The sequence below is a fragment of the Sebastes umbrosus genome, chromosome 1 (assembly GCF_015220745.1).
Source record: "Sebastes umbrosus isolate fSebUmb1 chromosome 1, fSebUmb1.pri, whole genome shotgun sequence".
NCBI classification, from domain to species: domain Eukaryota; kingdom Metazoa; phylum Chordata; class Actinopteri; order Perciformes; family Sebastidae; genus Sebastes; species Sebastes umbrosus.
The window spans coordinates 42,203,577-42,218,571 of NC_051269.1; the positions used below are offsets into that span (position 1 = coordinate 42,203,577).

Below are 14,995 nucleotides of genomic sequence, written 5' to 3' on the forward strand. Positions count from 1 at the left end.
ACATGTGCTTGGGTAGAAAAAAACCCTGGTGGACTATAAATAGAGACACCTGGAGTCAGGAGGACAATAAAACTGAAGAAGTTCTGTACGTTCAGACGACCAAAGTTCATTTAGTGATTTTGTGTCTTTGGAGCACAAAAAGGAGATAGAATGAGCCATTCCTCTCGTGCAAAACATGTCGGTCATTTCATGAACAAACAGTTGAGTGTTTGCTTCTTCCTCCAGATGGTCTTCTTTCCTCCCCCTCGTTTCTTTTTTGTTCCTCTCGCCGTGCTCCCTATTGTCTCATCCCTCTGGCCCACAGAGCTCTGTAGGCTACAGTGACTGATTTAGACTCCCTTTCTTTTTACCTTCTGGAGGAAAATACAGAAATAAAAGTGACACTTCTAGACGATCCCAGTATACGAGGACTTTCCTGTGCTAATCAACTCCCTGTTAAGAGGAGCTGCTCCCATCTGGGTCTCAGCCTCTGCTCTGTTCTGGTCCAAAGAAATCACAGACGTGTTATGCAACAACACCCACGTACTGTATCTTAAGTTTCATACCGATGACCACATTTTCTCCTGAAATTCAACCGATTTCTGCTGGGATGTTGATGGAAAGTTGAAAGGGGATTTCATAGGAAAATTGTACATCACCGAATGCTAATAAACACTAAAACGGAAATCAAATCACATCTTACAGGAACAATCTCAAGTCTGTACAGTAAATGGTGGTCAGCTTAGCTTAGCACAAAGACTGAAAACTGACGGTAACCGCTGTGCAAAGGGAACAAATCTGCTTTCCCACACCTCCAAATTAAAGCTGAAGTAGAGAGGAGAGATCGGAGCAAATATGATTAAAAAAAGTTATTTTTATAAAACGGTCGCTATATCGTGACAGTAGTTCATGAAACAGGTAACCTGAAAAAAATCCTCTGTGTCCTCCGGTGCTCCTAACGGCATCTGCAAGATTTCACAGACCGGAGGAAAACAAGCAGTAAGAGCTGATCTGAGGTCTGCTGTCCAGCTGCCGTCTATGAGAGCCGGCTGTCAATCACTCGCCAACTCCGACAAAGTCTCCCGTCACGGGCTAGATGTTCTAAAGCCTGAAAACAGAGCCATGAGGAGGAGCAGAAGTCTAGTTTCCTCTCAGAACACTTGAATTACAATATGCTGAAAGGTTATTATGGGATTTTTGCCCAATGACGCCAAAAATATACTGACTACTGCAGCTTAAACATGTATAACCACAACTTGAAATCCTCCCTATTTTTAAGATCTCAAGGTTGGCAAGTACGCCAATTAGTCGATTAATCGACTAAGAGGGGGCGGCCTTAAAATGTACAGTAAATTAAAGACAATTTATTGATTTTATTTTATGACCTTTTAAGACTTTTTAAGAAGCCAGGGGAACCATGTCTAAACCCACCACGTATGATCTGAGACATCTGACACTGAGATTATTTAATGTCATTTTAAGGTTGCTCAGAGTCACACAGTTTTTAAGCATGCGATGTCGGCTAAAGGAGGGCAAAAATAGCACTGCGTCTCACTCAGATCTTAAAGCACAACACCTCAACTGGCACCTCTTTCTCTCTCTCTAACCCCGTCCCTGAGACTTGAGACGTGACTGAGCAAGCATTGGAGGCTTTCACTGGGAATATTCATGGAGCTCGGTTGCTAAGATCCATAGGACGGGGGTGCCAGTGTGGTATTGTTCCTTCTGCAGCAGAGTGAAAGAAGTGAGCGGAGATTGATGAGAACGGTCAGTCTGTTGAGCTTCTCACTCAATGGAGCTCTCTCCTGACAAGTCGGGGCCTTTGTGGTGTTGAATTATTTGCCATTAGAGTATCAATAGGAGGGGCAGTGAAAAGACTCTGCAACGCAGTCTGCATAGATTAGAGGAGTTTAGGGTTAGAAGAAGGGTAGAAATTTGTTATTTAGAATCACCTAAAGGCAGGTAGCAGTGAGGACTTTAATCATATGTGTCTGGCTGTATGTGGCTGTGTCTTACAGTCCATAATAACAGCATTAGGTAGATGTTACAACTATTTAGAGACATCTGCTACCTAAGAAAGCCAGAACCTGCAGACACTGATTATACGGTTTGAGCAGGGACAACAGACGCAGAGATAAACATTAAACCGATGGCTTTGTACTTTGAAAGTCCAATTACAACCTTACTTCCACCAAAATGAGTATTTCTCAACAGCAGAGAGGAGCGGAGGCAGGACCGAGCCGCCTCACACGACGCCTGTTAAATAAACTAAAACACGACAAGGCTGAAAACTGGAGAAGTTAAACCACATCAAGCCTTCATAAGTAGCACGGCCGAGTCCTCCAGGCATGAAGCCAGTAAGTAAACAGAGTCATTTTACTCTAGGAAGGATAATAATTCATTGTGGTTCATTCTGGCCGCTCTAATGCAATAACCTGCCAAAACCAGCCTGTCTTTCTCATGACATGATGAACAGCCAGACGCTTGTTTTGCTCAGGTTTTGACAGCTGATTGGACCTAATGAAGAGGTCTCTGTCTAGAGCAGTGGTTCTCAAACTTTTTACACACCCTCACAAAATATTTGACTCTCCAGATACCACCATTATGACCATGGGTGGGCAATTATTTTTCCTGGGGGGCCACATGAGAAACCCAGATTGTTGCCGGGGGCCAAAAAAATTCTGTCAGCCGTAACCTCTATTTTATCACTAGATTAATTTATAGAAAACATACTGCACACTTATTTTTCAGCATTTCTTCTACTGAAAATCACTCCAAACATATTATTAAGAAAATGACATTATATGCAGGAGCTTTTGAACCATGCAGGACTGACTGTTTTGGGTAGTAATGTCTCCATTAACAAAACTTAACAAAACAAACGCCTCATAACAATAACTCAATGGCACCTCCGTTAACGTTCGTATCTCCGTTATTTAGCCAGTCAGGACTGTGCTGCTAACGGCTGCTAACAGCTAACGTTACTAACTCTCCTCCTGCTGATTTAAACACAGGTTTGTTGTTCACAGTGTCTCTTTATCAGAGAAAAACAGGGTGCATCCCCTCAGGTTTAGTAGTGCCGCGCTGTTGAGCGTTTTTTTTTCTCTCCCCCGTGGCTCCAGTCCAAAACAAACTGAAACATGATACAGCGTGTGTATGCGTCATTGTGCAGAGTAACTGTGGGAAAGGAATCGATAGTCGGAGATTCCTCCGCGTACCACTAAAGATAGCACGCCTACCACCAGTGATACTTGTACCATAATTTGAGAACCACTGGTCTAGTGTATGCCCTCTCTCTGTGACCTTGGGGCCTTCATTTCTATATAAATACTAGAGCTGTCAAAGTTAGCGTGATAATAACGCATCAACGCAAATTTGTTTTAACGGCACTAATTTCTTTAACGCACTAACGGAACTTTCTATTTTTAGGTTGTAGCACGCTCAGTTTTAAAGCTAGCCAGCTTCTTAAATGTGAATATTTTCAGGTTTCTTTCCTCCTCTATGACAGTAAACTGAATATCTTTGAGTTGTGGACAAAACAAGATATTTGAGGACGTCGTCTTGGGCTTTTGGAATACTGATCAACATATTCTGACATTTTATAGACCCAACAATTAATTAATTAATCGAGAAATAGTCCTCGACCATCTCTTAAGGCTAAAGCATTTTTACCTGTCCCAGGTTCTTTAACTTGACGTAAGTAATTGTACAAATGGAAAACAGCAGAGCAGACTTTTGGACAGTCTCTCCTTACAGAAATTCATGGCGTTTCCACTAAGAAGTTCCTGGTAATTTTAGTTCCAGGTCTTCAGGGAACTAAAAGATTCTTAGTCCATTGTTGTCTGTTGGGAAGCCGACAGCAGGGCCTAACTTTACCAAAGAAAGAAAAATGCTCTTCCCTCGTCCTAAAAATGGTCCTAAATGGATACTAGAGTATTTCCTTGTTTATTAATGAAGTGGTTCACAAGTTGAAGCAGTTGAAACAGCTGTGTTTGTTTTACCAATCAGCTACGTTAATCCCTGCTGGAGCTGTCGCAATAACCGCAATATTGCAATACTATTGACAAGCCAACCGCATGGAATGACAAGTAACTGACACAACAAAATTCTTTGCAATGGGTGCGCCGCATATTTTGTATATATCCAGAGCTAGTACTCTACCTTGTGCGGACATTTTTACTTCTGAAAAAAGGGTAAATTCCTTCACCGCGACAGCCCCCTTCCCTGCAAACTCCACCCCAAAAGTTCCTGTACTTTCAGAGAGAAAATATTACCCCCTGACCAGGCCCTGTTTGAGGGGTAAAAAGTCCCCGGAAAATGTCCCCAGAACTTAATTTAGACCCTGGTCCCTGCGGTCGAAACGCAGTGAGTTCCTCAAAAGGTTCCTAGTTCTGACGGAAAGTTCCTGCAGTCGAAAAGGGGCTTAGGTTGAACTTGTACTCACTAAAAGTGATGGAAGTTGTTGAGTGGAAAACGCTATTTGTGGGTTCTTACCTGTAGTAGAGGAGCTCCGACTCCAGCTGGAGGATGTGCCTCTGCAGCGCCGGCACATGGTTGGCCTTGGCCTCCAGTTCCTTCACCTTACCCAGGCCGCTGAGCAGCGCCTGCCTGGCCTCCTCCACCTTCCTCCTCATGCCCACCTGCTCCCTCTTCAGGGCTCGGTTACAGTCCTCCAGAGCGGCCACAGTCTCTTTAGAGCTCCACAGCTCCTGCTCCAGTCTCTCGTTACACAGCATGGCTTCCTCTACCTGCAGGTCTCTGGAGCTCCGCAGCAGCTCGATCTCGTGGATGATGGTCTGCAGGCTCTTCAGGTTGCTGTAGGTGCTGCTCTGCAGGTTGCTCAAACTCTTCTGGGCCGCTTGTTTCTGGTGGACAGCCAGACAGCCGTCCTCTGGTTTATGTTTGGAGTGGCTCTTCCATAGTCCTACCTGAACAGAGGAGCAACAGGTGACAATAGATCTCAAGATATTCCCTAAAACCAAACTGCAGCTGCTGAGTCACTTCTCACTTTCTAATAAGCCATCGAGTCTGCGGTTATAAATGTTAGTGAGTCATTAAGTAAGGGATAATGTACAGTGAGCCGGTCATTGTTGCGGCACCCCGACACGAAGCGGAGCGGTCTCGCATCACCCTGAAGGGCTTTATTTTACAACAATGACCGGCTCGCTGTACATTAACATGCTTATTACACGGCTACTTGCTTAAGAAATCAATAATTTGACACAAAAATGGTCCTCCAGAGTCCGACATCAGAGCCGTGTCCATAGCAACGATCTGTTATAAAGCAAAAACAGACCCGTGATTGACCAATCAGAATCGAGTATTCAACAAAGCCATGTTAATAATAAATGATAATGGTTTATTAATACGTAATGTATTGACTAATGCTGATCAGTTATATGCCACTGGGTTGCCAGGTTGTGGACAATCCCTGTAGCTGGTGTCTACCTTTAAAGTGCCTTTGTGTTAAGAGTTGTGTTAAGAGTTGTGTTAAGAGTTGTGTTAAGAGTTGTGTTAAAGGTTGTGGTAAGGGTTTTGTTAAGGGTTGTGGTAAGGATTGTGTTAAGAGTTGTGTTAGGGGTTGTGTTAAGAGTTGTAAGAGTTGTGTTAAAGGTTGTGTTAAGAGTTGTGTTAAGGATTGTGTTAAGAGTTGTGTTAGGGGTTGTGTTAAGGGTTGTGTTAAGAGTTGTGTTAAGGATTGTGTTAAGAGTTGTGTTAGGGGTTGTGTTAAGGGTTGTGTTAAGAGTTGTGTTAAGGGTTGTGTTAAGAGTTGTGTTAAAGGTTGTGGTAAGGGTTTTGTTAAGGGTTGTGGTAAGGATTGTGTTAAGAGTTGTGTTAGGGGTTGTGTTAAGAGTTGTAAGAGTTGTGTTAAAGGTTGTGTTAAGAGTTGTGTTAAGGATTGTGTTAAGAGTTGTGTTAAGGATTGTGTTAAGAGTTGTGTTAGGGGTTGTGTTAAGGGTTGTGTTAAGAGTTGTGTTAAGGATTGTGTTAAGAGTTGTGTTAAGGATTGTGTTAAGAGTTGTGTTAGGGGTTGTGTTAAGGGTTGTGTTAAGAGTTGTGTTAAGGATTGTGTTAAGAGTTGTGTTAAGGTTTGTGTTAAGAGTTGTAAGAGTTGTGTTAAAGGTTGTGTTAAGAGTTGTGTTAAGGATTGTGTTAAGAGTTGTGTTAAGGATTGTGTTAAGAGTTGTGTTAGGGGTTGTGTTAAGGGTTGTGTTAAGAGTTGTGTTAAGGATTGTGTTAAGAGTTGTGTTAAGGTTTGTGTTAAGAGTTGTGTTAAGGTTTGTGTTAAGAGTTGTGTTAAGGTTTGTGTTAAGAGTTGTGTTAAAGGTTGTGGTAAGGGTTTTGTTAAGGGTTGTGGTAAGGGTTTTGTTAAGGGTTGTGTTAAGGGGTTGAGTTAAGAGTTCTACCTACTCCTTTTCGGACACTATTACTCGTGTTTTGTTTGTTATTATTTTGTATCTGTTTATATTTATTGTTATGTTCTAAATAAAGTCTTTCATTCATGCATTCACTGAATAACCTCTCTCTCTCTCTCTCACCTGCAGAGCCAGACATCGAGCATCGCTGCTCTGCAGAGCTGCTCTCATGTCCTCGATCAGCTCCCTCAGACTGGCGTTCTCGTCCTCCAGCTTCAGGACTCGGTCCTCTGCTTCTTCCAGAGCCACTATCTCCTCATAGCACTCCTTGGTGCAGGACCCGAGCCTGCAGCCGGATCCGAGCCTGCAGCCGGACCCGGACCTGCAGCCGGACCCGGAGGAACCGACCGACAGCAGCGTCTCTCTGCGCCGCCTCAGAGGGCTCCTCAGGCGGATCTGAGTCTCGATGTGCTCGCTGTCCCTCTCCACCAGCAGCCGGCCGGTCTCGTACTGACAGCCCGCCTTGGTGCTGAAGAACCCGCACAGTTTGGCGTGGAAGCATCTGAAGGTGAGCTCGCTGGGTAAGTTCTCCAGAACCCCGGAGCACTCTGCGTCCTCATCAGAGTCTTTGTTTAGTCCCAGGACCTCACACAGGATGTTAAAGTCCTCCACGGAGATCTTGCCTCCTCCCTGGTAGTCCATGTGATGGAAGATCTCCTGCAGGTACTGGTCCAGTCCGGTAGCCAGGACTATGATCTCGTTCTCCACCCCCCGGTCCAGTCCGTAGTGGTAGGCCAGAGAGCTGACGACCCATTGTGTCCTCCGAGCTGGTCTGCTGTACGGATCACTGGAGTCCAACGAGTCCTGCATCATCATCATCATCTCCACTCAGAAACATCATATCTCTTCAAACTGTTACTTTGTTTCTGCAGCATCTCCACTGACAAACATCGTAGTTCCTCAAACTGTTACTTTGTTTCCTCTCCTGCATCCTCCTCTGTGCGTGTGATCCTGTTCATCCTCTCCAGCAGACTGGAGGAGCTGAAACTGAAACGAGGCGTGTGTTAAAAAAAAGAGCACATTTGAATTTCAAGCACTGCCCCCCCCAAAAAAACAGAACCAGAGGAAGAAGAAGGGGTCCCTGTGACAAAGCGGGTGAGAAAACACCATTTGTATCATTTGTAACATTTCATATTAATTTAACCATGCTTGTTTAGTCATTATTTATCCACAATTCCATGAAATGTAACTTGCAGACCCATTCTATCCCGGGTTTGTTTGTGTTTGACAGTAAGTACAACTAAATTAAAACACTGACCAGCACTGTTAAGTTTAGTTAGGTTATTCAGTTCATTTCTTTCTCTCATACTAATACTATGTGAAGAAAATTAAAATTAAATAAGTAAAAAAAAAAAAAAAAAGAGAAAGTAAAAAAATAATAGAAAAAGGAAGAAAGAACATATATATTCATATTCATATACATATGTATGTATATATATATACATACATATGTATATATATATATGTGTGTATATATATATATATATATATGTATGTATATGTATACATATACATACATATATATGTATATGTATGTATATGTATACATATATATACATATATATACATACTGTACATATATACATATATATACATGTATATATATATATATATATATATATATACATGTATATACATATATACATACACATACTCACCATGTGTTGCATAGATAAAAGGGGGAGGCACCCAGCCACTTCCTGCTTCCTATGAATGTGCGAAGAGTGTTGTTCTACTAATTTTAGTGAGAAGTACCCACTAAAATGAGTTAACACTCAGAGAAGGCTCTGGGTTTACCTGGCAACATGGTTCCGCCTGCTGGATCATTGAGGAGACTATATAAGCAGTGGCTTTTGGGCTGGTACAGGGGTAGGATCTCTGCGTGTAGATTTGTACACGTTAGGTTACTCTAAGTTATTTGTTCTGAATTGAGTTGTATTTAGTTAAGCCAAATTACTTCATTTTTTCCTTTTTTATATATATATATATATATATATTTGGATACACGTGTACAGGTGGCACTGTAAATAAATACACCATTTTTGAAACTGGACAATGTTTGGTCTGACTTCCTAACAGTCCCAACCAAACCAGCAGTCAGTCACACACAGAGCCTCTATAACGGGCTCACAGTGCAGCCTGCCTGCCTGGCTGGCCTAATTGCCACCAGGTGTGTAAACTTTTGTCATTCACTCGGGTTAGACCCTGTTAAGATGTAAGATGCCCAAGAGACTAATATGTAGTGGAGCTGAGGTACACTGTCTTTTTTCAACTGAGGAATTTTTACTGCATATACACACACACACACACACAGGAGGTAAAACACAAGCTCATGTGGGGCTTTTAGCACAATTTGCACCTTGCTTTACTCCTTAAGCCTATAATGCATGAGCTCCTTTCTATGCAGATTTTCACTGAAGCCTCTGAATCTTGATGCTCATCTGAAGCTTCACCAGAGGTGGAAGAAGTCAGACTTTTTAGTAAAAGTTCTAATAGTGTAGAAATAGTCTACTCAGTTACAAGTAAAAGTCCTGCATTCATAATCTTACTTATAAAAGTATAAAAGTGTTAGCATCAAAATGAAAAATAAAGTAAGAGTAGGACTCATTGCGCAGAATGGCCCATTTCAGAATAATATATATTATGGATTTGGTCAACCGTAAAATAATTTCTGTAATATTGTCATTAATACTGCATTTATGCTGTACATTAAAGAAATATTCTTATTCATTTATTATTATACCATTCTGGCATTTATATTTAACACACATAATAGATCCCACTTCTCAGCATTTTGTATTTACTTATTTGTTATATATTGCATTGCGTCTTAATGCAATTATTTGTACATATTTCATATACTCTCATTTTATTATTTTTCAATTTTAGTACTATATTTCTTTATATATTGTGTTTATATATACAATATTTCTGATTCTGGATTATAATTATTGATGCATTAATGTGTTCATCACTTTAATGTTGCAGCTGGTAAAGGTGGAGCTTTACCAAGTTTTACTGAGCTACACACAGGGCCCACAGAGGTTGCTCTCCATGTTTAGGCTGTAGATATCCTACCCTGCTTTATACAATGAAACTCAGTTGTATTTAGTTTTTGGGGATTTTTATTTATAACTAGCCTTTATCATGCTAGTTGATTTTTTTCCTCTGAGTTTGGATTTTATTTAAAGAGTTTGTACCCCATACACCCATATCTATACGCGTGCAAGCTTGTCGTTGCAGATCATCAGTCTATCAGTGCAAAATCTCAGATACTCAAATCGGTAAAGTTTCTCATCTCCCTATTTTAGCCTATTTATTGCTGCCTTCAAGTCCCCCTTGAAATTCCATATCCAAATGAATGAATCCTGTAAAAAAAGCCCTATTGCCATGAATGTAGTCTAAATTCAGGATGTATTAGTAAAGTGTCTATCTGGTACTGGCATGATGTTTTTTACCTACATGTTTTGTCGAAGCAATAAATCTACCTGAATAAATTAAATAGCCTAACCTTATGGGGGAAATCACACAGCCAATCAAAATAAATGAATTACAAAGCTCTAGTCTGTCTGTTTTAATTGTTTGTTTGTTTTTTTCAGTCCGTAGTTGTAACACTCTTATTTTGGCTTCTTTGGCAATATTCCTTTCATGATGTTCAACGCAAATAAATCTTCTTGAATTGAACCATAAAGAAAACAAAACAAGTCGTTCCTCTTTCTGAATTCCTACAGTCTTCATCAGCACCTGAGTGCAGCGTCACGCCTCCTTCACTACAGCGGTTGCCATGGCGACGTGTTGCACTCAGAGATCATAAAGGTTGAAGTTTGTGTGACAGTTTCAGCTCTTTACTTTATATTATACTATATATATATATGTATATATATATATATCCTGCACATTACATGCATTTATTTAGTTAAAGGAGTCAGCTGCTGCTATGGTAACTAGAGTTCAGGTAAAGTAACAACAAGTTAGTCTGATTAACTGACACATGATGTAACTTCTGGATTATATATTATATGCTGTATATTTTATATATACTGACCTCTTCAAGAAGACTTTATAGTCCAGACTCTTCATATCCGGACCGACAGGAGCTGAGGTGAGCACACAACTGTAATGTGTTGTTTTAATATTAAATCATTAATATTAATACTGAAAGCCCAACTGTCAGAGAAATTGCAGGTATTAGCCTATATATATTTATTGTTTTTTATTAAACCTATGGTCTACATTTCCACAATGAGCTAGCTAACTAATGTTAGTTTTATATTATAGTTATATATTAATCTTGTCTCTAGGTGGAGGCTTCAGATAAACCCAGTGGGGTTTTTTTTTGCTTCTTCCTGCACTGTATATTTTTCATTTATTTAATTTCTTTTTAAATGTTTTGTAGTCTTAAATTGTGTAAAATAAAATAAATAAAATAAATAAATAAAATAAATGAAATAAATAAAATAAATAAAATAAATAAAATAAATAAAATAAAATAAAATAAATAAAATAAATAAAATAAATAATACAGAGGTGGACAGAGTACTAGAATATTGGATTCAAGTAAAAGAACAATTACTTTAAATACATTTGACTGAGATAAAAGTGAAAGTGTAAAAATGTACTTAAGTAAAAGTAAAAAAAAGTTGGTTTTACATTTAAAAAGGAGGGGGGGGGGGGGGGGGGGGGGGGTGTTTAATAAATGATACTAAGTCTACAATAAAATTAAATAACTTTAGACAAAAAAATGAATTGCATTAGAATGCCAACAAGCCCAACATGAGCAACATGACCTCTTCTGTTCAAAGCAACAGATCCTGAGTTAAAGTCTCATTTTGACCTCACTATGAAACTGAATCTCTTATTTTTTGGCCATCAATTTACTTATTAATAATGCTGTAATGACGGTATTTTAATTGAATTTTGAGGTGCTAAGCTAATTGATAGATAAATTATTCCAATGTCATATATTAGGGCCCTTATACCTGTAGGTAAAATGTTATTTTGTAAAATAAATAAGGGTTTTCAAACCCCTTAATCCATGCAGAGAAATATGGCCTACATTATAATCCATTAATTTATTGATTATTTACACCAGTCTAGTGTAAAACCAATCCACCCTCAGTATCAGAATCCCTTTATAATTATGATTAATTTCTACCAAAAAATATTCCAGACCTCCTAGTAAACCAACACCAATATTAATAACTAAAATTGATAATTATTGACACATACTGTACCTCAAACTAATGTATACATTTTTAAGGAAAAGAGTCATTAAAAATCTACTTCATTTATTAATTGGTGGCTGATTTAAAATTAAAATAAAAAAATACTCAAAAAAGTACAAAAACAACGTACACCTAACGTACAGCTTTAGGTACAGCTATCATCAGCTAAATTAAATATAAAAACTGCTGTTAAAGTCTCATTTTCAGCTCACTATAGAAGTGAATCCCCTTTTTTTCCAATTAAACTTTCATCAATTTACTTATTGATAACGCTGGAAGAGGATATTTATTTATTTATTTAATTGTTTATTTATTTAATTTTGAGGTGCTAAGCTAATTGATAGATGGATTATTCCAATGTCATATATTAGGGCACTTATACAATGAAGGAGTATCTTTAGGTCTAATTTTATTTTGTAAAAAATGTAAGGGCTTTTAAACCCATTAAAACCCCTTTAATCCATAGCATACTATATTATAATCCATTCATTTATTGATTAATTTACATCAGTCAGGGTAAACCCATTCCTACCTGAGTACTGAATAAGATAAAAAAATATATATATATCATTAATTCCCACCAGAAAATGTTCCAGACCTCCTAGTAAACCTATCCCAACATCAATAACTAAAACTGATAATTATTGAAACATATGTCAAACTGCGTTTACACTAATGTGTAAATGGATAAGGAAATAGAGGTGTGGATTAAAAATCTACTTAATTTGTTAATTAATGGCTTTTGGAAAATAATGTTGTTAAGGTAATTCATTTTCCACTTTTTTTTTTTTAATTAATTGACAAATGAATGTACCTCTAGCTCTCAGGTGTTTTCAGGGGTAAATTAAGGATTAATTAAAAGTATTTTAAAGGTCCCATATCAGCTCATTGTCAGGTTCATACTTGTATTTTGTGTTTCTACTAGAACATGTTTACATGCTGTAATGTTAAAAAAAAAACTTTATTTCCCTCATCCTGTCTGCCTGAATATACCTGTATTATAACTATATCTGTCTGCCGTTTTAGTGCATTTCAACGGAATTGCGTTGCTAGGCAACAGCTTGGGACCATGTTTACTTCCTGTCAGCTGATGTTATTCACATACACTGCAACAGGAAATAAACTGGGACACATTTAGAATGTATATGTTTAAAACCATGTAATGATCTATATATATTGTATATTTGTGACATCACAAATGGACAGAAATCCTAACGGCTTGTTTCAAACCCACAATTTCTGAATATGGGCTGTGTGTATTTCTCCGTATATTGAGCGTTTTGATACTTTAACAGTATTTATAAAGCACTTAAACCTGCTTTATAATATTAAAGACATGAAAATCTCACTTTTTACAAATATGGGACCTTTAAGAGATTGTTGTTTCATAGTGTCTACATATATGAAGTACAAACATTTGTTTGGAAGGTGAGAATTATGTTAATTATTAGTTCTAACCTTTATAGACTAGATATGAAATGTGAGCAGAAAAATCCCTTTTCATTCACCTTTTACTATGTTTTTTATGTAAAATGTCCCCGTGGAGTCAGACCCTCATGGACAACACATCGGAGACGGATCTTTGTAATTCACAGTCAGACTGTGGTGAAGGAGAAGATACTGATGAAGGACAGGAAGATGTCCTCGTCCCTGAGACTGATCTGTCGTCCACGGAGCATGGTTTGGAAAACAGGTCAGATTCTACTACGGATATCACAACATGCACAGATGACGGCTCCTATTACGTCACATGGACGGTTTACATGGCCATGGCTGTCCCAAGAGGTAAGTTTGTGCTGAAATCACGACTATAATGTACGATTCATTTCATCCTTGATCTCATTCATAAACATTTTATCCCTTTTTTAGGCGAAGAAGTTGGTGGCTTCAACATCTTCAAAGCTCCGAAAAAGGCGGAGAAAACAAAAAAAGGTTCATCTGCTGTTTTGGTGAAAGCCCACAAAGCTCAGAGCTGCTATCATGTTGAATACAAGTTGTTACCAGACGATACGGAGACAGTCAAAGTGGACCTAGTTGTGTTTGGGCCGGTAGCAAAGATGTACAAAGAAGGCGAGTTCAAGGTAACCGTGACCTGCTGCATGTGTGTGTCCCCTTCATGAACAATTCACGAGCGTCCTGAATGAACAACAATAAAGCAGCTAGGTTGTCTAGAGTTACAGTTGATGACCCATCACATGAGGATATTAGGGTTGATGATTTCTACACTCTAAGAAAAAAATCCGTAGAAAAACAGGTAATGTTCCTGGCAGAAACTTATCAGGACATTTTCCGTTAAGTTTACGGCAATTTCTGTCGATTTACAGGATGTCCTCCCTACCGTTCACGTGCGCTTCTGTTAATCCTAAAACGGAAAATTTCTGTAGATTTGCAGTATATTGTCCGTACCGAGCCAAACAGCAGGCCCAACCTTTACATTCTGGAGGGGAAACAGACACTAACGCTGCGTTTGTACGTTACCTATCGGTCTCTGCGGACCACCTGAGGCTAAACTGGGGCTAAATCTACCTGACGTCCACTGGAGTCTAAAATATAAGCTCTGGAAAAACGTAAATTACAAACTTGCATTGGTCTCAAAATGAGTCAGCAAAATATTCCTGGCGTATCTGGTAACGTTCACTGTCGACAACAACAGCTGAACTAAACAACAAAACATCTTTCCAACTAAAACGATACTGAGCTAACGTTAAGTCCTTAACATAAATCATTTTGGTTAGACATTAATTGTTGATTTTTTTACCACAGAAGTGAGAGAAAGGTTTCTCTGAACTAAACTTTGACGTGTGTGATGGTCTCTGCCACTTCTAACTTTCGCACTAGCGGAGGTTCTTTGTTCCCACAATGCAATGCGTATTTAAAAATCCGGGTAAAACTCCTGTGAAAAATCAATACAGAAAATTCCTTCATATTAACACGTGTTACATTGGCCCGTATTTTTACGGACTTTTCTTAGAGTGTAGTAACGTTGGAATAGTGATGCAGAAATACATGTGTGTATTTTGAAAACAGATTGTGAGGACATGGCATGAAGGAGATCAGACGTGGGTCGGCTGGACCCAGAGTTTTGACGTCAGAGTCGACAGGGAGTTGCTGATCAGTCTACTTCCTCATAAGATGGAGCTCCAATTCTGGAACAGTAAGGACAAACTGTCCAGACAGGCCCGTAACGAAAGACTGAAAGTCTTGAGACTGACGCAGGATCAGCCTGAAGATGCAACAGACACGTGTGGTGAGCATCAATGTGCCAATATATACTGTGTTTTTCAGACTTTTTTGTCAGACATTTTTTCTATGGACATTTTTTTTGACATCTTTCAAACTTTTTTTTCAGACATTTTTTCTATGGACTTTTTTTCC

General features: G+C 39.0%; 2 protein-coding genes across 2 annotated transcripts in view; one reads left to right on the top strand and one right to left on the bottom strand.

Moving 5' to 3' along the window:
• The window catches only part of efcc1 (EF-hand and coiled-coil domain containing 1), a 24,206-nt gene extending 13,548 nt beyond the window's left edge, over positions 1–10,658 (bottom strand). The window contains exons 1-3 of the mRNA XM_037783558.1: positions 10,441–10,658; positions 6,519–7,382; positions 4,474–4,907 (exon numbers count right to left, since the gene is read on the bottom strand). Of these exons, the coding sequence (XP_037639486.1) occupies positions 4,474–4,907; positions 6,519–7,217 (1,133 nt within the window). The 5' untranslated portion in view covers positions 7,218–7,382; positions 10,441–10,658. The remainder of the gene's footprint in view (positions 1–4,473; positions 4,908–6,518; positions 7,383–10,440) is intronic.
• Positions 10,467–14,995, top strand: part of cfap92 (cilia and flagella associated protein 92 (putative)) — a 17,909-nt gene continuing 13,380 nt past the window's right edge. The window contains exons 1-4 of the mRNA XM_037783522.1: positions 10,467–10,497; positions 13,216–13,405; positions 13,490–13,701; positions 14,648–14,867. Coding sequence (XP_037639450.1) covers positions 13,384–13,405; positions 13,490–13,701; positions 14,648–14,867 — 454 coding nt within the window. The 5' untranslated portion in view covers positions 10,467–10,497; positions 13,216–13,383. The remainder of the gene's footprint in view (positions 10,498–13,215; positions 13,406–13,489; positions 13,702–14,647; positions 14,868–14,995) is intronic.